The sequence below is a fragment of the Sturnus vulgaris genome, chromosome 5 (assembly GCF_052056855.1).
Source record: "Sturnus vulgaris isolate bStuVul1 chromosome 5, bStuVul1.hap1, whole genome shotgun sequence".
NCBI lineage: Eukaryota > Metazoa > Chordata > Aves > Passeriformes > Sturnidae > Sturnus > Sturnus vulgaris.
In genome coordinates, this window is record NC_142247.1 from 6958844 (window position 1) to 6985335 (window position 26492).

Genomic DNA, 26492 nt, shown 5'->3' on the forward strand with positions numbered 1-26492 from the left:
CTGCAAAGATTTTCAGTGTCTACATTGAAATAGTTAAGGAAGAACAGCTGGGTAACATCTGCAAAAGCTGACAAACCTGGGCATGCCTTCAGTGTGCACTGAAAATGCAAAATGCAGTTCTGACCTGGCTCTATACCTAGCTCCACTCATTTCCTATGACATCCATTATCATGGGTTTTCCTAGAAACCACTCTGCAGTAACTTCCTGCGGCTTCCACAGCAGAATGATATAAAAAATTAGGTTATAATGGACCTACAGAGATCATCTACTGAAACTTCTTGCCCACAGGGAGATAGGACAGGTTCATCAGAGTCTTGTCCAGTAAAGTTGTAACAAGAACTGACACATTCCACAACCTCTCAGGAAAATCTGTTCCGTTGTCTAACCAGTATTTTTGTGAGAAGCTTTTCCTTTGATCTTATCTTTTTCATACATCAATAAAGGATCTGGAACATCAAAAAATTCCTTAGTTTCTAGAAAGAACATCATCTCTCTTCAAAAGTTTTCTGCTTTGTTGAATTTCTGGATGGGGATTTACTGGTACCGACTTTGGTACCTCCAAATGCACAATCTGAGACAAGTGTGTGCAACTTAAAAATAGAGGAGTCTGATACTACCTCTCTTCTAAGTAGTTACAGACATGTTTGATTTATTTACCAACTGAATGCCTGGAGCATGTCCAATATGCCTATTAGAAAAAATGGTGCTGCTAATTTTGCTCTCTTGAAATGATGTGTGTTGATTTACCTCCCACTTGTGCAGTTTTGCTGTAGCTGGCAGACAGGGGCCCATTCATACCACTTCCATATTCCCCTTTAAAATATCGATACAGGAGGATTTTCCTTAAAGTGTTGCCCTTTAAGAGAAAGATAAAAATAGAAGAAATGAGAGTTGTGGCCAATTTCCTTTGTTTGAAAAGCAAGCTGTTTAACACAGATACATAATTTAGTAGGTCTTTCCATTATAATTAGTAAGCACACAAATAGCAAAGTTGTCCAGGAAACAAATATCTAACAGTCTTATCTAACAAATCCCAGGGGAAAAATTATAAAATAGTGTTATATAAACTTTTTTTGAAGTTTGTTTTAAACTTATTGATTATAAATAAAACACCTCCACTTCAGTAATTCTGACTGGCTATCTGTGAGATGTGTCTATTGAAACAAGCTCCACAAATAGCCAGTGCTCTGCAGTCAGTGTGTCTGTGCCCTACCCTGCCATGGCAGCACTTTCTTCCTATTTTCTGCAGCTGAGTAGTACCACTCCCTTTTCTCTGATCTCAGATAATCCAGCTGATCATCTGAAAGAAGCCACATCACATAAAACATTAAAACAGAGATATGACATTTGATAGAACAGCTAAAAAAGCATTCTCTGTATTGCCTTGTTCCTTGACTTCCAAAACCACAACCAGTCAAAATTTGCATGCAGCTCTCTGAAGATCTTCCCTTTCATTTTACTTATGTTCTGCAACACAAGACACGCTGGATTGAGAGTCAGGGATAGCAATTACTTGGCATTTTTATTTTGCCTTCAGTCTCCACAGAACACCTGCAGTCAACACTCAGTTTTACCGAGGCAGGTGACACAACAACTGTAGGCGTATGTGTAACCTCAGATTTCACAAAGAGGAATAAGTAAGGTCTCCAGTGCTCAACACAGAAGGGGGAAATTGGTCACTTCAAGAGTTTGGCAGTAAAATTGAACTATTTTTTTCCTCTACTTTTACTAAACTGCTGGTTTTAATGAAAAAAAATTCTAAAAAATATGTGCACTAGAAGCATTCTCAGCATTCAGCAGCTTGCCAGTGCCTGCACCTTAGTGCAGCAGTCAAGTTTTCAATCAAAACATCTCTGTGGCTGCCACAGACAGCAGGCAGTGGGGAAGCAAGTCCCAGGCACTCTCACACTCCCACTTCTCTGTTGGCAATATTTCCAGTGGCAACCACACACCACAGAGAGGCTTCAATGCTTCATGGGCCTTGAAGACAATGGCCTTGTCCACCTGAAAAATGTGCCAAAATGCAGGATTTTGTGTGCTGTCTGACAATACCAAAACGCCACTCTTTCCTAGTTTGCACATTTTTATGTTTTCCTTTTATAATAATCTGTACAGAATTCCCTCAAACAGCCAAGGAAAGTACAAGGCCTACAGTAAAATATCAAAAGCTACAAACACAATAGCTGCAAGAAAAATAAGAAGTGTCACCTACAGGGAATGTACTGGGTGGATTTTCCAGGTGACATTAATCCAGTGTGCTCTGCACTACAGAGGAAGGCAAAGAACCAGAAGTCTCTGAGGAACTCACACAGAGACAGATTTCTTCCCAGCCTGGTTGTGATGGGGTTTAGTGGTACAGTAATGGACAAGGTACAGTAACCAAGCTCATAAGCAATTTTAAGATGGGTAAGAGCACCAGCTCCTCCTGCTCAACATCCTGTCTCTAGCTGGGACCAAAATCCAGTGTCTCACGGCAAAGTGAGCCTCATTTTCGTCATCTCCTGAGAAAGATAAAACATTACTGATGGGAAAAGAGTTCCCACCGGATGAACATGGACTGGGAAGAAGGCTAAAGCCCCTTTTCAAGCTTTCTCAGGCATATATATCATAGAGCCATAAAACTGTCACACAAATGGGATCACAGAGCACAAACCCTTCCTAACTCCTGACTAGGACTCAATCCAGAATGAGCACTGCCTCGAGACACGATCTTTTCATCAGAAAGGCTGGCATTTGCCATAGCACTTAACTAACCACTCAGTTTGAGTCAACCTCCTCAACCAGCAACCTCTGCAATCTGTTGATGACTAATGGTAAATTATATAAACAGTCACAGTGCAGTCACGGGAAGAAACACCAAAAGCCATCTATATATAGTTAAGAATACTACCTGTGGCCACAAGCTTTATTGTTCAACCAAAACAGCCCTTCTTTTATCAAGAAGAATGTTTAAAACCATAAAATAGCTTTTGACTAATAAACTGAGTGATTTAGCACTGAGGTCTCATTACCTGGAAGCAAGTAACTACCAGCACATCTCACATCTTCCTCCTGCCTTGTTACCTTCAAAGACACCAGGGGATATGAAGATGATTCTCCAGCTGGCTACAGAAGGGGGAATCCTGCTCCACCCATATCCAAACTAAGGAACAGACTTCATTTCTTCTTCCAAGAAGTCTTAATTGTTAGGATTCCCGCTCTCTCTCAACCTCCCATGAATCCAGACACTAGTTATAGCTCCCAGAAGCCAAAGTGTCAAAGTCAAGGATGCCGTGTTTGAAAAGGAGAAATGCGATAGAACCTCTGCTTTGCCTGACAGCTGTGTCAAAAATGCTCCCCCAGGCTCAACCCACATATTTGCAAACACGGGATCTTCATCTCCTCTGTGATGACCTCAGGCAGCCATATGACTTCCATGAGTCTTGTGAAATGAGCTGCCACTACAAAGAGCAGAAGAGCCCAGCCACACGAACCGGGGCTGAGAAATGCACAGAGAAAAGCCCGAGGAATGTATGAGAAACGCCCGTCACCTCCAGCATGTGACTGTGAAGCACCGTCCTAGAAAAAGATGGAAAGACCCTGCTTCCAGAAAAAGTTCTGATCCCACTGGTGTAGGTGTGTGGGAATGCTTTTATGGGAATGCCAGCAGAAGTCAAGAGCAGCCCCATCACACGGACAAGACCGGCTGCTGCCAGGACAAGCCAGACAGCCACGCCATTGATGTCCTTGGAAATGGATTCCTAACTTAGCACAGCCACAAAATTAATACTGCCCAAAAGCAAACGATCTCAGCAGCAGCATGAATAAGCATTTTGCTGCAGCTACTACTGACACTCGTGGCACTAAAGCAGAGGCCAAAAATAAAAGCACATGAGGCAGTGCAGTGCTGTCCTCCCGGACTGCATTTCTACAAGAGGCAGAAGTCCTGGCCTTCCAAGCTGAATCTATCCCCTGCTGGCATCAATACACTTTCTTTTATATCTCTTGTTAGGGTATGGAAGTGACATGTAAACATCACTCAGCTGACTGCAACCCTTCCATAATGGCTAGAACATTGTATAGCTTTGGAAAAAACACAATGAAACATAACAGTCTTATTGTTGCTGATGAATACCACTGCATTGTCCCTAACAAAAGCTAGGATAAAGACTGAGGGCACAAGGAAGCAACAACTGGATATTGTTGTTGCAGTTTTAAATAGCTGGGGATTGACAGGCAAAAGTTTCCAATAGGGAATCATTATTCCAGTAGGAACATGTAGACACAAACAAATTCCATTTTCTCAGTCCGTATTTCATTATACTTGTTGGTCTTTAAATTTGATTTAAATGCCTCAATACAATGGTTTATTCACTTGCCCTCTCTGAGCCTGCAAAAGGCTGGCTCCACACGAGGATGTGCCAGGAAGCAACGGCTGAGAGAGGCTCATCATGGATACCTATATCAGCCCCAGCTCTCCCTGTCACAGCACCAAAACTTATCTGTCCTACCTTATATAGCTCTGCACACTTCTTAAGGAAATGGAAATATACATATGACATTCTGGAGGCTGAACTAGAGGGTCTGGTGATCTCTTCTAGTTCTCACCCTGTACTAAATTAATGAAGTGGAAATGTTCAGATTATCAGTGATTACACAGGAAAGGCAGCTACATCCAGCTAGCTTTTCTGTGATACAGTGGATGATGTTGTGAGCATATTTCAGCATTAATCCAGGCAGAGGCATGAAAACTAGGCTTATTAAATCTTCATATTTGAATAATTTGCAGCCAAGTATAAAAGAGGATCTGTTGGGTATCTCTGGTCTACAAATACAGGTTTTCAGAAAGTTTGCAAGACACACAAAATCCCAGGGAACTGAGACATGCAATGATACTTTTCCAAAAGTACCAGGGAGTACTTCTTACACTTTTTAATGATATCCAGCCCTCTGCTGTGAGTTTGATATCAGTTCTAGGAGAGGCAAAGGAATGGCTGATTTGCATTCCATTAATACAAAATTAAAGGAAGTTACTATAAACTGATGGCAATTTTAAAATTGGCATCATGTTGTAATAATTGCCTCAATACAGGTTCGCCAAAACAGACCTTCTGACACTTCTGAAGATTATCTTCTGCTTTTGCTAATAATGAAAATATCGTTCTGGTAAAGTTTGATAAACTGTGCAGCGAGACACAATCCTGTAAGGCAAAATTTTTGATTAAGTAAGCCCAGAAGGATAGTTATCAAATGGCTTAACAACTCAGTGACTGACAGAATTCAATGTGAAATTTAAAGCAAGAAATCATAAACAAATGTATGGGCTTCTAATGGACAAACTCATGAAGTATGTATTGTCTGTCTCATTTGGGGCTTTTCCTAATGAAATGAAATAAAACAGAAAATAATTATTAATTGTGTTTGGAAAAGACACACAAAAAAATGGGGGATAAGGTCAAGTCATCGCTAACAATTTAGGCATCATTTATTAAACTGACTAGAAGTAAACAATATGATTGCCATAACGTCCAAACCTCCGTATGTCTTAATAACAATAAAATACAGAACACACCAAATAAATGGAGGATTCTGCTCTAGGAGGTCATGACTTCAGGGAAGAATGAAAGGCCTAGGAGAAAAATCAGTGCAATGACAACTCCCTAAATCCCATAATTCTGCCACGGGTAACAAGAGCTCTTATGTGGGATTTGTGAGACTCTCACTTATTCACATGCAGGGGCATGTTACTGTAGCAATACCACATCACAAGTTGGTGTCCACAGCTCAAGAAGAATGATGACAAATTGGAGCAGGTTTGGAGAGATGATCAGAGAATAAAACAAGCCTTCTCATCAGAAATTCAAGGCTTTCAATCTACTGAGTTTATCAGTCTAAGCATGAACTCTGACTATCTACATAAGAAATCTGATATAATGGATTAATTCAGTCCAGAGATAAAAGGTGCAAGACATACTGGTGAGAAGCTGAAAATGGAGAAATTCAGCTAGAAAAGAGGTGGAGGCAGCTGGGATATTCAGTTTGTGGGTTATGAATTTTATTTTTATTTTACATAACAGTAGTGGCATTTAGCTACTGGAACAGCTTAAGAAGAGGTGTGATAGTCTGTACTGCTGGCAGTTACTAAACCACGACTAGGTGGCTTCTCAGACAGAAACTATTTGAAGATCTTGTGGTCTACATTAGGAGAACAAGCTGGGTGACAAAAATATGTCATCTCACATAATCTATGAAGACATCATGCCACCTTTTCCTGTAGTAAATATAGATGAGGTTAGAAGCCTGGCTTTCTATGAAGGCTGTTTAAAAGACACCTACTTCTACATGTTTCTTGTCATTATTTATAAATGAAATTTCTATTCTATTTGGTCTGAGTGCCTGCTTCAGGATGATGTTTTTGGCTGTTGCTTTTGTTGCTGTTGTTGCTTTTCACTCGTTTTGTTCCCTTTTTTTCTCTTGGAGGCAAAAAATGGCGGGAGAAGGATTTTTGTGCAAGCAGCTTCTGTGAAGATACCACGGCGTGGTTTTATAACCTTTAAAATGATGATTCAACCTGCTCTTGAAATGCAAGATGACACAGAAATCTCCTCATCTCCAAAAGGGATCAGCTGAGGCCACAGCTACCACACGCATGGTGTTGCACAAGCACGGGCTTGGAAGAGAGCCCTGAAGTCTTGACTCCTATTATGTCCACAAAGTGGAAAATTTCTGTTTTCATGATGCCAGCAATTTCCAGGGGGCTCACGAATTGGGGGAAGTTGTTTGTTTTGGGGAGTTGTTTGTTTGTTTTTACACAGAGTGAGCTTTTTCTTGGTTTTGATCTTTTTGCAACAAGATGTTTTCATAGCCAACTGATAGTTGAAAGTGATATATTTTCACCAATAAAATATGACACCCAACAGCACAGTTATTTGCACACTGGGGTGTTGATTCACCCCAGGGAAAAAAGCACTTTCAAATATGAAGTTGGGTCCAGCTGGTGTCCAGTTCTGCTTCCACTAAAATCAACAGGAGATTTGCCAGCAACTTAAGTAGGAGAAGGAGCAGACACACACTTTGCCAGGCAAAAGCATTTTATCCAAGTCTAAAAAGAAAAAAAACAACCCAAAATATGCACCAGACTTCATGACACAGTTCTCTTAGGAGAGCAGAGCTGGCCACCCACACCTCTCAGCTGTCTCTCATTAGGCAGAGACACCCCACATTTAAAATGTGCCATTGTTCAATCCCACACAAAACTGGGAGGAATCCCACTTGTCTCAGTACAAACTGCCTGCATCACAAATACTGATAAACTTGAGACTGTAACTAATGCAGAGATGCATTAACAGGTTCAGATAAAAAACCTCAAGCATGACCTTCTTTAAGACCAAACTACAGTTGCTCTAAAAAGGAGCTCATTTTTAAAGCAGTCTTTTAATTCTTCTTTCCTTTGCAGTTCCAGGTTCCATAGAAAGCTGGAAACTTAAGTGCCAAACTATTGCAAAACAACTGCTACTGCCAGTCCATTTTCAATATGGATAGGGAAAAGAATACTGGATACACCACAAAAAACCCCACAGGTTTTGCCTGATAACTGTCCAATTTTGCACCTTGAAGAAACTCAGGAAAGCATCATATGAAGCGAAAGATTTTTTTGGCAGTAACTCTAAAAAGTGTCTCCACTAGGAATACAGCAGGAAAGAAAAATTGTTTGGGTTAGAGAAAACCTCAGCATCGGGACATTCAGACTTAGAAGAAAACATCTTGAAAAACACAGTTTGATTATGTAATTATATAATTTTTCTATTGGGCCATAAAGTATTAAGAGCTGCTGAACAGGTTTGGGGTTTTTTTTGTTCAGATATCAGATCTCTAGCTATGTATATATGCATTTATATATAGAGAGAACAAGTCTTTGCTGTGGGCAAATATTATTGTTTATATCTGTCACCTGCGCATATAAACTGTGCACTTACAAACCAGGTCATGTTTGCACCTCTGTAATTTTTCCTTTCAGACTTCCTCCAGTACAAGACAAAGCACTGAGACACACAATAACTCAAGTTCTCCACCACAGAAGGAAAACAATGTAAGATTTGATCACGATTATTCAGAAGCATTTATGAGTGCACCATCAATAACAGACTGTAGGAACAGACCAGATCTGAGAAGCACAATTTTCAAAGACTAAAATTATCTAACTCTTATGCTGCAGGGGGTAAACTTTCAAAGTGATGCACAGAGAGTTATGCACATAAATCCTATTATTTTTTAACAGGATTTCTGTGTGGAACTCCTCATGCTCTGCAAGAAAAAAAAATTACCCCTAAGTGCCCTAATGTGAATATTTACCAAAACAGACACTTAATTTCCAGATGCATACTTATGAGCACTACTGTGCTTTGACATTTTACAAACAGTTTGTAACAGGTAACAATGGAAAATAATAGAAGTGGCCAAACACCAATTTCATGACATTATTCTTTTTTGCCATGTTGTTATTACGTTGAACTTCAAAGCCAGAGCATTACAGACACCTGATTTACTAGCTAAGGGAAGCTCTGCAGATGCAGTGCCTGCCCTGGTTTGGATCAGATATAGCAGAATCTTCACCTGCTGGCTCAGGGCTTTCAAATTGGCTCAGGAGGCCAATACTTCTGTATTTCAATTTTCTGCTCATTTTTACATGCCACCAGTTCCACTGATTTCTTGACTTCTTCCTTGTCTACTAGTAAAGATCACAAAATCATAGAATGATAGCCTGGTTTGGGTTGAAAGGGACCTTAAAGGTCACACAGTTCCACCCCCCCTGCCATGGGCAGGGACACCTTCACTATCCCAGGTTGCTCAGAGCCCCATCCAGCCTGGCCTTGGACACTGCCAGGGATGGGGCAGCCACAGCTGCTCTGGGAAACCTGTGCCAGGGCCTCACCACCCTCATAGGGAACAATTTCTTCACAATATCCAGTCTAAACCTCCCCTCTGTCATTCCCCTTTGTCCTGTCACTCCAGGCCCTTGGCAAGAGTCTCTCTCCATCTTTCCTGTGGGCTCCCTTCAGACACAGAAAAGCCACAATGAGGTCACCCTGAAAACTGATGATGACACTTCAGAAATTCAGAATTTGTAGTTATGTCACTGCTTACCTTTGAAGGAACCTATGCACCTCCTAAACCAGGTTATCAGAATTATTTTGCCATCCAGGTTATAGGCTTCTGGAAATTTTTCTTTGGATTTGACATGAATTGTGGGTAGTACTAATATAATACTAAATGAGTACTTCTCATTGGTTCTTAATGGCTTCTTAGTTTTCCTGTGTACATGATATTAAACCATGTCCTGTGTCCCCTTCTCTAACCAACAGAAATGTTCACAGTTAATATGAATTATTCTGTTAGAAGTGCTCTCTATGTCTATAGTATTTTTTTTTTAAGTGATATTAAAAGAAACTATTTCTCAGCATTCTTGCAAAATAATCAAGGGGCATATGAACTGTCTCAAAACAATCCCAAGACCAAGTCAAAACCATCTGACCATTTATTTTTTCCTCCAGTGCCTCTCACCTCTGCCTGAACACCACTATATTCAACACACGGAACTGCCAGATTCTGTCTTCCCATGATTTAAAGATGTGCTTTGGACAATGATCAGCAGCCCTGCATCCAGAGAGCCAGCCTGACAAAATGATCAACACACCTGACACTTCTGAGAAACGCCTCTTGCATTCTTAGATGGAAACAGATACCAAATTGTTGCTGATTTCTTGGATTTCAGGCATTAAGGGGAAAAAACTAGGTGTGTATATGTGTTTGTGTCAGTTTCCAAATATACTTGTGGCTAGTGCAGAGGAAAACAGCTGCTCCAAACAGATTCCAGCAGCTTCCATCCACACAGCAAAACAGAAACAGTGGAAAGGAACCAACCTTGCAGCATTTCAGGGCAGCAGAAATATTTAAAGTGTTATCGGTGGTGTGTGGAAACATTGTCTTAGCATCCACTTTGCTGGAAAACCAGCACAAATCAGCTCCAAAAAATAAACTGGGTGTGGTCAGGGTACAGCAGGAGATGTCCTAAGTGGTGACTGCAGTGATGGGCAGATTGTCCCTTTGCTCTGCACTGCAAGGCAGGGAAAACAAAGCATCCCCCTCCTTTCCTAAGCAGAGCAGAACAATTCCCACCTGGAACAAAGCCAGCTCCTGCACTGGTTTCACTACATCTGTGAAATTAGGTGACATTTCAGACAAACAGAAAAGTAGAGCAAAGTTAGACAACACTTCAAGTCTAGTGCTTTATTAGCTATCCATTTTGACAGGGATAATTTGAAAATATTTATAATTCATGTTCCCCAGTTAAAAAAAAAAAAAAAAAAAAGAAGAAGTAGTAGTAGTAGTAGCAGCTTGAATAAATTTCCAGTAAATTTGATCGGGAATTTTCTATTCATGTATAACTAACTGTATAACCCTTCTCAGGATGATATCTGGCACCTGAAGTTCAGCACCTAAAGTTTTGTGCTTGTAAGAGAATTCCAGTTTACATTAAAAAAAAAAAAGTCCAGAACAAAACCAACCACTCCAGCACCACACCAACTTCTACTGCTCCAAGTCCTGGGAACAGTACTTGGAAATGTGAAATCTGTGTGGCCAGAGACAGAGGGCCAGAAAAAAAAAAAAAACCAAGTAAAAAAATCCCTAAAATATGTAGATGGAGTTTTGATTGTTAAGAAACCAAACCAAAGTACTTTCATCATTTCTAGGAGTCTGACTCATGACTTTGATTGCCAGAGGTGGCAAGTATCAAACAAATATTAAGCAACCTCCTCTGGTAGATTTGTTGATTTTTGTCAGATCCTTGCTGCTGACTCTCAGCAAGGACATAGCTGCTGACACTTGGCTGTCACCACAAGGAGCCACATCTCCTCTTCCTCACACAGCAAATCCACTCCCAAGTAGCTAACAAATAATGGTAATACAGGATTAGGAGGTAAAGCCACACCAGAAGGAAAGGACCCCTTGATCAAGCATGAGAGATGGATCACCTTGTGACTAAAACAATGTCATTCACAATCTGAGCTCGTGTTCCTGCCCTGGGAAAGGCTGTGCTGCCACAGAGCTGGGCTCTACCATATCCCTGGTGCTGAGTTCCTCAGGAGGCTGGAAAAAAAGGCCTTGGTAGGGAATAAATTGGGGTTTATTCCCCAGCAATGAGGAACCAGGTCCTGGCTCAGACCCTGGGCTAGGCCAGGCTACCTCACCTCCCATTAATGTCATTTATAAATGAGCAGGCTAAGCCCCTCTCCAGGCTCATTCAGGGATTATCCTGGATTTTACCCACTGATTCACAAACCTGCAGTGACTCTCTGACTGAGCTGGTCTTTCCTGGCATATCTGAACTTTTTATGACAGAGCTTCTCTTCCAAACAACAGAAAGACATTCTGATTTTTGAAGGCAACTTTCAAGGCTAGGAAAAACCTCTCTGTTTCCAAAGCAGTTCTCAATCCTCCCTCTTAAATTAGAGGCCAATATTAGCTTTTCACTCTTGGAGCCTAAAATTTCATTAGTTCAAACAAATAAACCCAATAACATCCTTTGAAGACTGCCATGGAAATAATTCTGACTTTGTGCAACACTGCAGCAGAAGGTTCATAAACCATTTCTATTAGCCAAATTTGCTGCATGAAACTGAAACGTTCTATTAAGACAGTAACATTTTGTTTTTAATAACTTTCAGAGATATATTGGCTGTCACACCAGAGCTCCTTAGCTGTCATCTTATTTCAGGAGCAACAACAATTTCTAAATGCTAAATTTCCCAAGCTCAGGAAAGTTATCTTCTATGTTGAACAGAAAAAAACCCAAAACATTGAAGCCACTCCATAACTGATTGAAAAAATGACCAAAATTTGCTTGAAATTAAATCAGCTGTTCAAAGGTACACGCAAGGGGGACATGAAGTCACATTTTCATGAGCCTGTCTCAGCTTTTCAAATTCCCACTACTAAAAGACAGATTCATGTTTATCTAAAATTTAATATGCAAGCTGTTCACCCATAATATTAAATTGCCCCTTTATAGTTAATATTTGCTAAAATTACAGAGTTATTTATGTTCCAGATAAGACTGCAGCACATGTGCATTAGCTATTTCATCATACCAGATTTTAGCATATATTTATTGTGAAGCTGTTGCCATTATAATGCCTAAATGTCTATTGCTTCCAAGGAGAAATACATTATCACTGGAATGTTCCTACATGCACAGCATGTAGCTATGGAAATACAATGTCACAGACTTCTTTAGAGGTGTTAAGTACAGCACAGATTGACTGGGAGCCCGCAGGAAACCTGCTCTGGAAGTCCTGTAACAGCAATTTTTTTCTCCTGTCTTTCAAGGGTACTGATATCCCCACTCCTGACATCTCTCTGATAAATGCCATGCAACATTCCAACATCAGGGCTCAACAGCGTTATGAAAACCAGCAAGAATTTTACAGTTCCAGTAATTGGGAATTAAGCTGCACAGGCATGGCACCAAGTCAGTGCCTTTAATGAACACAAAACAAAACCCACCAATAGCTTTAAGGGCTACAGAACTGACTGCTGAGGATATTCTGATTATTGGCAAAATCCTCTGTTCTGAATGCAGCAAAAAACCTTGTGAAAACACAGAGTAGGGTGGGAAATTATATAGACAAAATTAATGCTCTAAGTTGGATCAGCAACAGTTTCATTTAAGTCCTGTATTTTCGACAGGTTGCCATTTCCTAGAAGGCTCAGGGAAGTGGTGGGAGCACACAAAGGTATGGAAAAACCTCTGCTATTGCAGACTGAGATTGCTCATCTCAGAAAAGACACGGCAAAAGCACAGCAAAGCTTTAATGGGGTGGAGATGGGGATGTTGGGAATTCCTGTCTCTTCTCCCTCCCAAAAAGTGGCCCCCAACGGAATGTAAAGAGGGTCAATGAAAAAGTGATAAAGAAGTAATTGTTAGCCCATGCATAATTAGATGGCCATGGGAAGTCACCAAGGCCAAGAATTCAGCAAGACTCAGAAAAGGATTTGGGCATTTCTATAGACAACAAGTAAAACCAGTTACAATAGCAAATGTTAAAAAAACAACTATGGGAAAGAAGACAAAATCTCTTGCTTTAGGGCCCACAGATTTATGATCTTACTGTTAAGGATTATCCCAAGACTTCAGGAAGAATAGGAAACTTGAAGTCTGCCTGCAGTGGGGGTTCTTAGACCTTCTGAAGCATCTGGTGATGGCCACACAGCAAGAAACACTCTTAATCCTCTGGTCTGACCCTCTTTAGCAATCCACATGTGTTTAAAAGAGAACATTAAGTGTACCAAGTCTATTTGTATTGGATCCAAGAAAGAGTGCAACCCAATGTAGATTCAAGAGGAAAATGGCTTTTATGAAATCTCTCACGAGGAGACATGCAGAGCACTACAGTGACCCAAAATATCAGCTGGAACCCTGACTTCAACAGGCTAAACACAGAACTGCCATAGCAAGAGAACACATTACCAAAATCCCAATGTGAGAAAGGTTTGCATTTCATCTACCTGATAAATATTCTTAGCAAAATACTACTGGTTTATACAAAAAACAATGGTAGAAACATTTCACCTTTTGAACAAAAGGCAGCTTCTCAGAGAGAAGCTCCAGGCTCCCTTCCCCAGTGAGACCTGGGGACATACACTCACTTGCTCAGCCAGGTGACTCCAAATTCTCCATCTCACTCCCACAGAAGGCTCTTCTGTTTTGGACAAAGTCCAAAGTGCCTCATCCTCTAAGGCACTGAAGAATGTCTCTGCATGGCAGAGACAGCCACAGCATCAGCCTTCTCAGTTCTGATGACAGCCTATGAACACCAGATCCCTCATTTAGCCCTAAATAACACTGACCAGAACGTCACCATTATTTAGTTCCTTTAATTAATTACCACTTTGCAAAGGCTTTGTTACATAAATTGGTTTCCTATACATATTAGTGCCTTTCTGTCTCCCTATGGGTCCACTTGATGATGAAATGGCTTTTTGACTGCAAAGGACTGAGTGTCACCCAATGCCTCCACCTACATACTTAATGCCCCTCTCTGGCCTAAAACTCCTTGTAAGTAGAAGCAAATATTAGTATTCTAACTGTGACACCATGAGCTGCTGAGACTCAGCCAAAAGCTTGACAGATTTATATAGTGCAGAAAGGATGATGCAGAAGACCAGGAGAGGATCTGGATTTTGTCTCTCCTGCCTTGCTGTCCTCCATCTTTTTTTCTTTTCTTCCTCCTTGTCCCCTCTGAATTTGCCTTTTTCCTCCCTGTCCCCTGGCTGTACCAAGGACACATTATAATCCATGTGACACTTGATTTGTAGCTTTTGCCCCTCAGTTACTCTGTAATCATGCCTCTTGTTTAACAAAGCAGCTCTGGATGAGACTGGGAAAGGGCAAGTGAGCATTTGGGAAGGAAGCATCTGGTTAAAAGTTGAACCTTAAAGTTGAGCCTTTTCCTTCCCCTCCACACTTGAGTCACCAAGCCAAACTCTCAGCAGAAACACACCTGATGATTCACTATAGCAAAAGCATTGGAACTGGTAGAACAAACCAAGATGAACCAAAATGATGTCCAAAAAAAATCAGACAGGAAAACTTTAGGATGGAAGCAAGTTGGCAGATGAAAAGGATCCAAGCATGGCAGCTGGTTCTGCAGAGATTTTTCCCCATGCTTTGGTACATTCAGATAAGTACATCAGACTGCAAAAAATCATTATAGGTAAGAACAGAAACTCATCTTAATGAATATGTATTCTGCAAATCAACAAGGAGACGGGGAAGAAAGTAGGATAAGTTTTGGAGTCTAATCTTGGACTCAACTACAAGAGAAGTCAAAGGAAACTGAGTATACCAAGTACTGACAGAAGATCTAGATGAAAAAAAATGCTATTGTAAACCTCACGGCAGGATGTTTCGCAGTGTTAAGTAGAAACTTTAATTTGGAATTCGCTTGCTGCAAAGCCCTTAACATTTTTAACACAAGACTTAGGTTTAATTTGAATAGGTCTGAGCAACAAACATATTTACAGTGGCAAAGGTGTTTCATTTTGTTTTCACTAGCAGAATGCTTGAATGGCTAATTAAGACGAAATTCTATTACCAAAAAAAAAAAAAAAGTCAGAGCCAGTGTCTTTTTAAAATTACCTGATGTTTAAGGCAGACTAAATTGAGTCAGTTTCTGGGAATGTGCGTGCTCTGACCTGTGTGAAAAGGCTGCCGAGGGACTGTGTACAGGCAAGACAGTTACCATGGATACCTCACTGCTTTAGGTGTAGAAGCTTAACATTACAAACAACTTTGCTGCATTAGGCTGCTGGCCTCATAAAAACACTGCAAAATAACAACGAGCTCTGAGATAACCATTATGATCTGCTTTGTGACATGCAAATATAAATCTTCTTTCCTAAGGCAAAAGACAAAAGCAGGATTGAGGGGACATGGCCAGATCTTGCAGGCTTAATTTACAGTCTGCTCCTGAAAGATGCTAGGGCTTGAACTGATGATAATGGGACCTGCAAACAGGCAGCTTGCCTCAGAATATTGTCCTCCTGCCTAAAGTTTTACCTCAATTAGGACTCCAAACTTGAGCCAACACAGCACAGGCAGAGGGAAATGCAGTCAGAATCAAAAAACCACAAATATTTTAAATTTTCCCTTTAACAGTACAAGTTACTCTGTAAATACTACTGCAGGGCTTATGGTATCACCCACACTGATTGCATTGAAGGACAGAGCTTTCACATGAGATAGTAAAATGTGTTCCCAGATCCTTCCAAGAGCACTGGGTCTTTGTGGGGAGATGCTGACTGTGCCTGCTGGGCAGTGAGCTGTGTGCCTAGTGAATGCTCCCAGCCTCGAGAGGGCAGAGATATTTTAGCTTTACAAGTGCAAGCCCATCTCTTGGCCTAACTACCACTGCACCTGTCAGACAGAAGTCTCAATGAGAACAGAAAATCTGCTTCATACCATTCTAATAGTGGCAAAAGAGATTCAACTCCCTCACACCAAACTATCTCATCTATTGATCCAACAGCCAACCATTTTTCAAGCAGTGAATGCATCTGTCTCCTCCTTCACCTCGAGTAAAGGTTCACAGGAAATCACTTTCTCCTGCTTTCTCCTGCTTCTGGTATTAAATTACACACAAAAGAAGTTCAGGTGCAACTGGGACTGGGGTTATGTTTCAGGGGATGAAAAATCCATCTCAAGGAGATTTATGATCATTTCAAGCATTCCACAGCCAGGAGCTCACATGGATCAAAAGCAGTGCTCATAGCTGGCTCTTAAGACATTAATTAAGATGCTTCAACAACATAATTACAGATGTATTTATTGCAAAGCTGTGATGGCCAAAACGTTCCATGAGGCAGGACAGCAGAACATCGTGCTGGGAGAGCTGAAGTTACAGGCTGAGGAGCAATCAGGAAGCTGGAGTTGCTGTGGGATGCAGAGAGGGGCATTCAGCTCATGAGACTCAGCTGAGCACAGATGTGCATACCTGCAATGTTTCATAAGCAAACAGCAGGTGCCCCTCCAGCATTTTGCAGACATACCTAACAGAGCAAACTGGACTCCTTTCATGCTCTGTCAAATATTTTTGGCAGTGGGTGCGTTTCCCTACACTGTAATTAATTTTGCTCTGAAGGCACCCTGAGTTTTTGCCAGCACAGAACCATCTTTCAGCCTTCATGGCACAAATCAAAAGGGGCTCATCCAAATGACTGAAACCCTAGACCTGTGCCACAAGAGACCACTTTTTCAATATCAGGCTTTGTGCCCATAGTTACAAGAAGGAATAATATACAGATCACATAAATGGCAAAGTAATTGATTCTATCTGCAAACCAGGTAGGCAGATTTTAAATAACACAGCACCAAGGGCCCACTTGGTTCATTCAAACAGGTTCCCTTGAAGCTCCCCCCATCAGCATTTCTAGTATAGCTACACGAGTTTTGTAATGGTCAGGACCAGGTGCAATGACTGGGAAACCTTTAAACCAGTGAGCACCAGTTTCCTGGTGGGCAAGGCTGCAAAATTTCCTGCTTGTTATGATTGATCCCACTGGGAACACTGAGCAAGCAATGCTAGCAGCAAGGGAAAAAGGAAAGTGCAGCTGGAGTGATCCCATCATGACTCTAATAACATTAGAAATCTTTTTACTGGCTTTAATGGGATTTGGATCAGGTGCAAACGAATCCACCTTACATTCCCCTGATCTCTTACTCCTACCAGCACAGCAAAACAACAAAATCCCAAGCATCTGTTTTTGCATGTCTGCACTCCATGAAGGGTACAATCCCCCCACATCCACACACAAACAACCTCAGTAGTTGTAAGACAACTTGTTTCTTAATCTGTTACTGAGAAGAATTAGCAAAATAGGTAAGAAAAGGAAGTAAAGAATTAAATACAAATTTTTAACTTGGCATTTTCCCCTCTAACAACATTGCTGTGCATTTTAAGCAACCAACCATCCAAAAGAGGCCTGTAAGTGGCAAGAGCTATGCTTATAATACCATTAATTTTAGTATCCAGAGAGAGGGAAACGAAGTACTCAAAATGCACATTAAAGTCTCCCATGTAACAGAGCTGTGCTGCATGTCCAAAACCACTGCTAATGCTGTATGAGCTGCAAGAAATGCCACCTGGTTTTTCTGGATTCTGCCTGTGCTACAGTTTAATATCAAAGGGAGTATTTAAAAAACGCTTCATTATGCAGTGTTGGCTGAGGTTTGTCACTATTCCTTGCCCTTCTAATGAAGAGATTAAGTGGATTTACAGAAAGACATAAACTCCTTGGTGTTTTCCTAGATAAAGAATCCCACTCCTCCTCATTTAAAAGCTGCTAGCCTTGCTGTAGGTGGTAATTATGTTGAGGGTGAATTGCTGTGGTTTCTGTCTGGCAACACCCAGCACTGGCACATGCAATCCCCACAGTGTCTGGAAACAGCATTACATCAAACCATCCAAGCTAGTGGCTTACACAACCAGCTACATACATCCCTTTGAAATCTGTCAGCTCCAGTGACTTGCTGTGTGCACTTCTGCTTCTCAGACATCAGCTTCGTCACTTTTATCACACAGGTATCAGCCTCCTTTAAAAATAAAAGCTGGAGGCATTGACCTTTAGCCTAACTTAAAATCTTAGGATGAAAAAAAAAATCTACATATCAAACAGCAAAGAACTGCTTGATTTTAACACCAAATCTGACCTCACTTCATAAGAGGCTGTGGGTGCATCCATGCATCACTATGGGGAGGAACCTCAGGAAAAAAAACAAGACAGCACCAGAAAGGGAAGCTGCAGAATTCTGCTCATGCAACTAATTCATGAAATGGGTTAATTTGGAGCTAGCCTAGAGATCCCTAAGGCAGGGCAGCACTGCACACTATAAGCAGGCACACCCCATCATTAAATCTAAGAGCTATGGATCAGGTTCTTAATTAAAATCAGTTCTACTGGGATCTCTGCACCAAAATTAAAAATCACCGAGAAATCTCAAATCAAACAAGGTGTTCATGTCTCCAGCTCTCAGGCAGCCATGTCATATTATGTGAAGACCTGTGAATAAGAATTGTCTCGTGAAATCAGTGGCACCAGACATCAAGCAGGGACTGCTCAACTCAGAACAGCTGTATCTGCAGCATAGCTGTGTGCTAAGTAGGCAACAGCCTAAGCCACAGAATCACTGCATTTTCTACACGATTTGAAAACAAACACGTTGTACTTTAACAAGAAATACTGTAACTATGTCCTTGGAGGATTGTTGTTCTGTACCAAAGAATTATTTCCCTTCCCTCTCCTCTCCTCCCCCACTTCCCTGCCCTATGAATTAGTAAATGAATTTCTGCCACAAACCCTCAAACCATATTCTTCCCAATCAAAGAGTCAAACGATACCCAAGAGAGCAAGGCAGCACAGAACCAGTGAGATCCTGCAGACAGCCAGACTGGGTGGAAAGCTCCTGTCACTGCCACACACAGATGGGCACACACAGAAAGCCTATGGGGGGAAAACAGGACAATACCAGAAAGAGGATTACATCCAAACTACGTTGCTGGAAAATGTTCTCCTGCAACTGGACAGCTGAATCATCTGCAACCAGACCAAAAAAAAAGATGATACACAACAAAAGACAGTCCGTGTAATTTAATAAGCAAGCAGAGTTTTGGTGTTTTGCTTTTTTATTTTTTTTTTATTTTGATCCTACACCACAAGTTTGGAAACAATTCCTTAAGGGCAAGGTCCATATTATGGGAGAATCCAGCACGGGCACTTATGGGAAAATCTATTACAATCTGCATATATTTCCAGGGGAAATGAAGCCTGCAGTTTAGCTCAGGGTCTGCACTTTGGTGTTTTAGCAAATGGGGGACATAATGTGTGCCTGTGAACTCAGACAGAATACAGATCCAAGAAGACAGGATTCTTATAATGTGTTTTTTTTGTAAGACGCAGTGCTACAGGGGCTAAATAAAAAGCTTTTGAAAAAGTCATTGCACATAGCATGAGAATAAAGTGCCAGTCCCAGCAGTGGCCGCACAGCCGGCATCCACATTGTACAACAATCGCACAGCTCAAATCGTGACTATGAAAGGACAGCCCGAGCAGCAGGTGGGATGGAAGGATGGCAGGGGGCCATACCCCAGCACCTCTCTCTCCAATCTCTCTGTTCATCAGTCATGTCACACGGGCTGTTCCCCTGCAAGGAACATCCAGAGGAACAGAGAAACTAGAAATGTGTGTCCCGGGCAGGGGAAGCAGCTGGCAGGCATCTGTAATTGAATTCCAGGAGGACTTGGGCTATTTTTAAAACTCTCTGTAGACTGGCTTTCTTTTTTTTTTTTTTTTAAACAGGTGAACATTTCCAAAACTCAACACAGTTTTAAAGTTTCACTGCATATATCTCTGAGTTCCAGCAGCATGTAAGAAACAGGCAATAGCAGAATAGCAGCAAAGCCCGAGCAATTAGAACCAGATTCTAAAACTCTGCACCAAGGAGGGAAAAAAATAATCAGTTTTCTCTGAAACTGTGTATTTTAAGGATAAAGAACTTATTTCTTGAAGCCCAAACACAAAACCCCTCTTCTACTGTATTTATACCCTATGGGGACACTGATTTTCTAACAACTCCAAAATAAAACAAATGCCATTATGTCATTATTTATGTGCTGTGCTTCCACAGTATCTAGTAACCCACAGCTCTGAGGGCACACTGGTATTTAAGGAATGAAGCCCCATAAAATGTAGCCTACAGAATGAGAAGAGTTTTGCTGTTTTCTTTCCAGAAGTGGTACCTGAATAAGGTAATTCCATTCAACCAGTCAAACAGTTTTGGCACTGGCAGAATCCAGCAGGACTCCTGGCATGCTTTTGTTCATAAGCAACCTGACCTGCTCGAGCTGTAGTCAGAGCTTTCCACACCTTTGGAGCTCCTTTATCCCCTGTAATGTCTGTTAGATGACAACCAGCGTCCTAATATTCCTTCTCCACACCTTGGGAGAAGAATGGCCCTTTATTCTGAGAGGAGCCTGTTGTTAATCTCCAGCTGTCAAGACCTCTGGATCTGTTTACCTGCCTGGGCACTCCCTCTGCTCATGAGAGGCAGGGTCTGGCACCACTTCCATACCCATCCTTGGAAGGATCAGCAATGGATGGTTAAAGGACCTGAAACAGAGCTCAGCACGGCTGATATGAAGCAGGAAAAAACCAAAGACTGCTAAAGCTGCAGAGAGGAAAATTTCTCATTTTGCTCACAACACAGTCCAGCCTGAGATGTACTCATTTATTTTCCGAGTTGCTGCAGCAAGTTAAATTCTCTGATGATAATGAGCAGTCACCAACTGCATCACCAACTCATTAAATCAACTCAGTATCCACTCATTAGCAAACACACTTATACTCTCTGGTTTTAAGACTCACTGGCTAGCAAAAGCACAGCATATGATATTTGTTGGGGTATAATTTCTATTATTTTTGTTCTGATTTGTGGAAAACTATCCTTATTGGGAGCAGCAGCATGCTTCCCTCTGTCTTTTGACTGTGCTAGATTATACACAAAACCTGTTACTTTTAAATAATACTCAGAAGATAAAGCCAAAGATAATTTTTCAGCACTTTGCAAGACAGGGTTATGTAACTATATATAACAATGTATATTTAAACATGGGTCTGCTGTATACAGAGAGGTGAAGTGAAAGACCAGAGGAAAAGCAACAGAAGTGAAGACAAAAGTCTCTTAACCACCAAAACAAAATACCATTTTGTGATGCTTATTAATACAAAAACAAGTCCAACAATAACTTCCTCTTGGAAATACAATAAATACAGGATAATAGAATTCGTATCATATAAAGTGATATTATTTGTTGAATATTCCCCAGATGCTCAACCAGGACACCTGACCTTATCAAACAGCACTGGAGTTTGTTGCAAGCACAGCTTTATAAATGGCTATTTTCTTACTGTAGTGCTGGCAGGGGAAATGTTTAAAAGGAAGATGTTTTGACTGCCACACAATCAGACTGCCTGTAAGCAGTATATTCTGACCCTTAGAAAGTAGGGGAGATTTAATACAGCTCAAAATTTCGGAGGGTTTGGCTTCTTCACAGCTCCTGGGCAGCACTATTATTCTTTTCAAGGGCAAGACAATGAACATTAGCTTCCATCAGAGGAAGAGGATGGGATTTCAAATGGTACTTTGGAGAAATGGTGAATGCTGCAGGGTGGGGATGGGGGAAGCACTTCTTTGTCTTTCAGCTCTGTTATGTCAATTTGCTCCTCAGCTGGTTATCAATAAAAAATATTACTTAAATTTAAAGCTTCCCCAGATGCTCCACATTTGGTGGGGTTTTTTTGTCCCCACAATCCCAGGACCGTTTCTTTATTTTTTTAATCTTTTTTTTTTTTGGCAGAGAACTGGATAAAAGGTGAGAAGTTGATGGCAGCTTCACACAGGCACCCCTGCGCAATGCCACCGGGGAGCCACACACACAAAACACTTCATGGGAACTCCTCAGAACGCCCAAACCTCAGTGCCCTCACTCCAGCATCCTCTGCCAAATCCCGCATCTCCCAACACGGGGAGGCGCCTCTTCGGAAGGCGGCGGCAGAGCGGGAGAGGGGCAGGTTAATAAACAAAGCGCCGGTCCTTGTGGCGAGGCGGGGGCAGAGGGGAAAGAAGGAGCGGGGGCAGAGGGGAAAGAAGGAGCGGGGGCAGAGGGGAAGGAAGGAGCGGGGGCTCCGCTTGTGCCCCGCTGCCGCCGCCTTACATAAGGCGCAGCTCCCGGCTGCCCGGGCGGCGCAGGGGATGTGTGCTCCATGCAAATCCAGCCCCGCAGGAAGCTCGGGAGCCATTTCCCAGCTCGTGCCCGGCGGGGCCGCTCTCCCCGCGGGCCCGGGGCCGCCGCACGGAGCCAGACACTGCGCCCATTACATAACAGCGCCCGCGCCTCCCCCGGCGGCCCCGCTCACATGCGCCGCGGTCACATGCCCAAACAGCTCATTAAATCGCTGCCCGGCCAAAGGCGATTACAGCACGGGGCCGGTTTTAAAGGGAGAAGCCGGAGCCTTGCACTCGCCCGCATCCCCCCGGCAGAGCGCGGGAGCGGCCCCGGGACATTGCGGGGACACCCCCGGATAGCGCTCCGCTCCCAGGGCTCTCACCCAAATCAGCCTCCTTGGCACGTGTGGGGATCAGCCCCTCCTGTCACTGCCTGGTCACCACACTGATCGCTCACACAGTCCCAGGGTTGTTAAGGCTGGAGCTCGTCCAGTCCAGCCCCCCTGCCTTGGTGACAAAGGAACGCGTCCAGGTGGGTTTGAAAAGCCTCCAGTGTCACCTGGAGGGATTTTCTGCAAACAAGGCAGGTGGTATTTGATAATGGATATATACTGGCTGTTGGGGATAAAACATGCTCCTGTGTCAAAGCCCTCCTCCAGGAAAGGGGGTCCCTCCCAGTGTCACCATGTGCAGGATTACATCCCCACAGCTATGACAGATACACACATTTCCAAGAGTATGACAGCCACGGAGCACAGGAGTGTGGGGTTAACACATGGGCCAGGTCCCTAACCAACATCCATGTCACTTCCTTGGAAGCTGGCAGCCACCCCACCCACGCTGGGCAGCAGTGCCCGTGTGCCACAGGCACCTTTGTAGGGAGGGTGCTCCATACAAGTCCTTCTGCTTTGTCTTTTGTTGGATCACCCCCTTGGGTTGCAGATTTTTGGAGCCACCTTGACCCAGAAATCCTCCTTCAGGAGAACAGGCATTGCAAATCAAGTTGGCCAACACAGCAGGAAGAATCTCTGGAGTCTGTACAACTCCAGAAGCGGCTCCTTTCGTGTATGCCAACATTTCAGCAAATTTCTAAAAGCATGGTTTTTTCCAATAGAAGCCAACTTCAGAACAAGAATTTACACAGTAAGCCAAGCTTAATAAATTAATTTTTTTCAAGACTTCATGCCATTTTTTCCCCCAACAAATCTTTAATTTACAAAGCCCAGGAGCACACTCCTTTGATTTAGGGAGGAGAAGATGGGCACCCTGCCAACCTGCGAGGTTCTGCACTGTCATATGCAAAGTCCTGCCTCCACTTTCAGAGAGACCTTCTCTCAAGGTGAGTCACTCAGTCCTCTGGAGAGGAGCCCGAAATGGGAGTGAGCTTGTGCTGCTTCAAAGTACCCTGTGCTGCACTGACACGTGCCCGTGGTGGTGGTACCTCCCTGTGCACAACGCTGTGCTCCAGTAGCCTCTGCCAGGGGGAACCTCAGTTCCCTTCCCTTGTCCTTCAGCAACCCTCCTCACCACAAAAAAATCTAGAATTACCAAAGTGCTGGGCCTCAACACAGCTCTCACCAAGTCAGAAACAAGCATTAGGGCAATATAACTGTTGACCAATCTCAGGGGGAAAAAAACAAAAAATAAAAAAGACAGCTTCCCCAGGGTGGCTGTTGCTCAAGTCAGATGGGCAGTGGAACTTGTTTTAGCTGCACATGTGCTTTCCTAGCAGGAACGTGTGTGAAAGAGCCCCTTTGTGCAGGGCTGCAGCTGCCTGGTGCTGCTTTGCCACCTCCTGTGGCTCTGGAGGCCCCTGCTGGAAGATGGAGCTGGATGGGCACGGCATGGGCAGGGGCAAGAAAGCAGCCACTTTTCAGCTGTGAAATCAAGTGTTGAGAATCATACAGAAGAGGCTTGAGAAAACTCTTTTCATTTACTCTGATTTTACTACCTCGTGGTTCTTGCAGGGGGCAGAGCCCCAGCTGGCTCAATAGCAAAATCACACTGCATAGGGCTCAGCAGCAAAACAGACAGATAGTGATCAAAGTACTGAACTTAAGACACAGAAGTCATAAACTGTGGGGTAGATCAAAAGAAAACATTATTCCAGCAACATTTCCTTTCCTGCTCTCAAATAGTGTCTTTCTTCAGCTAAAAATCAGGAAAAAAAATAGAGAAAAAGTAAAAAATATATGTAAAAAATAGGAAAGAGATAGTTTAAAGAGACAAAGGAATTGTTTCTTTAGTTTCAAATGGTTTATATTTTAAAAAACAGGTTAAATACATGATGAATTAAAGTATATATCAAATAGTTGACTTCTTGGGGTTTTTTTACTTTTTTTTTTTTTTAAAGGGAAGTAAAAGACCTGTATTTAGAGTACCCAGTGTGCTAGAATTTGCTACTGAGTTAAAACAAGCTCTTTCAGTATTGCATGTAGGGAAATAATATCTTTATATAAACAGCTTCATCTAAGTCAAGTGGCTCCCTGCAGACCATACTGGGGACAGCAAACCCTTCTCAGCAGCCTGGCTGAGCATCAGGTGGGACCCCAGGAGGAGCCAGTTCAGCTCCCAGCCCTGTGCCCACACACAGCCAGCACTGCTCTCACCTGATGGCCTGCACAGGCACAAATAGGCACCACTTTACCCAGATTCCTGCAGTACAAATTACTCATTTCTGTCTAAGCACAACCCAACCTCAAGTAATCTCCTAAACGTGCTGCTCTGACTGATGTTTTGGGTTGTTTGGGGTTTTTTTCTTTATGAAAAGATTTCCCCACACAGAATAAAAATCCAAACTCAAACAATAAAATCGGAGGTTTTTCCAAGCGTGATGCTATTTGCTGTAAGAATACTTAAATATGAAGGAAAAGAAGAAATGGTTCAATTTCCTTTTTTCAAATGGCCCTAAATCCTTATGGTTGGTTTTATTGTGAGAATTATCCTGACTACAACAAAGTGCCAGCAACAACCAGGGCAAGTTTAATAAAGACTGTGACATATAACCAGAACAATCCTCTGTGCCATCCTGGGTGAACTTACTGAGCAGCCCACACTTTATTGCTAGCAGTGAATTACCACTGTTAACATCCTCTGCCATACAAAAGCAACCTAGTTGATGTGGGTCTCCTTGCAAAATTAAGAATACTCAGGCTGCACAGTCTATTCTCCAAGAACATTTTTTAGCCCCTTTGAAAAAACTGTAAAAGAAGAACTTCCCAACGATGTGCAGGGCTTCCAGCATTTGTTTAAATGCAAAGATTTTCATTTTTAGAGAGCCACAGTCAAATATTTGTATATTTAGAAGAGTTTGGTTTCTTAAAATGCTGAACTGCACCCAGTAGAGCAGCCTGGGAGGAACCTTAGAGCTGGGAACCTCTAACTGGTCACAGCTGAGAAAACACCTGGTTCAAGGGAAGCTTGTTGTTCCCCTGGAAGCAGTAAAGAGTCTTAAAACTGAAAGACCTGAGAGTCAAGGTTATCTAAATTTCTTTTGCAGCACAGACAGGCAGACTGGTCTCCAGCCCTACTAGATGGAGGGCTAATGGGACACAAATCTATTGTAGACAGCTAAGGAGTCAAAAAATCAAAATTTTTGCAAGAAAGGGGAGAAAAGTAGTAAAAAATAAGTGGCGGGGGGAGTGGAGGGTAAAAAGCTTGCAGGGAAAAAGAATATAAGGAGACTTTGCTGGTGTAACTCTCAGTAATTGGGGACAAAATGTTTTGGACAAGTCTGCCAAAAGGAATTTTCAGAGAGACAAGGCCCTGTCCCCAACCCCCAGTGACAGCTCTGTACCTGGAGTTACCAACACCAGTCCCACCCTGCTGAGCACATTTCCCTGTGCTCCAGCTGAGGGCCAGCACTGCCTCTCACTGGCACCCCTGGCAGCAGAAAGGATCCCCATCATGGGGATGCTCTTTTCCCCATGAACTCCAGAGGTCAGGTAACCATAAATGAACCTGGCTTTTATTTCAGTAAATAAACACATGCGTAATTCAACAAAGCATACTTCAAACTCTGGGATTTGTACAGTAAAATTGGAAGAACAGATGCTCTAAAGACTTAGAGAAATCCCAAATAAACTATTTGTAATTAAAAAATCTCATGATTTTCAAGCCAAATCTCGTGATTTGTTTGTGGCCTGACTCAGGGTTTTCAGTGCTTGGGGCTGG

General features: G+C 42.4%; 1 protein-coding gene across 3 annotated transcripts in view; it reads right to left on the reverse strand.

Moving 5' to 3' along the window:
- ITPR2 (inositol 1,4,5-trisphosphate receptor type 2) overlaps positions 1–26492 on the reverse strand; it is a 246428-nt gene that overhangs the window by 77380 nt on the left and 142556 nt on the right. For all 3 annotated transcript variants that reach the window (XM_088164715.1, XM_014889087.2, XM_088164716.1), the window contains one exon: positions 749–857. In XM_088164715.1, coding sequence (XP_088020841.1) covers positions 749–857 — 109 coding nt within the window. The remainder of the gene's footprint in view (positions 1–748; positions 858–26492) is intronic.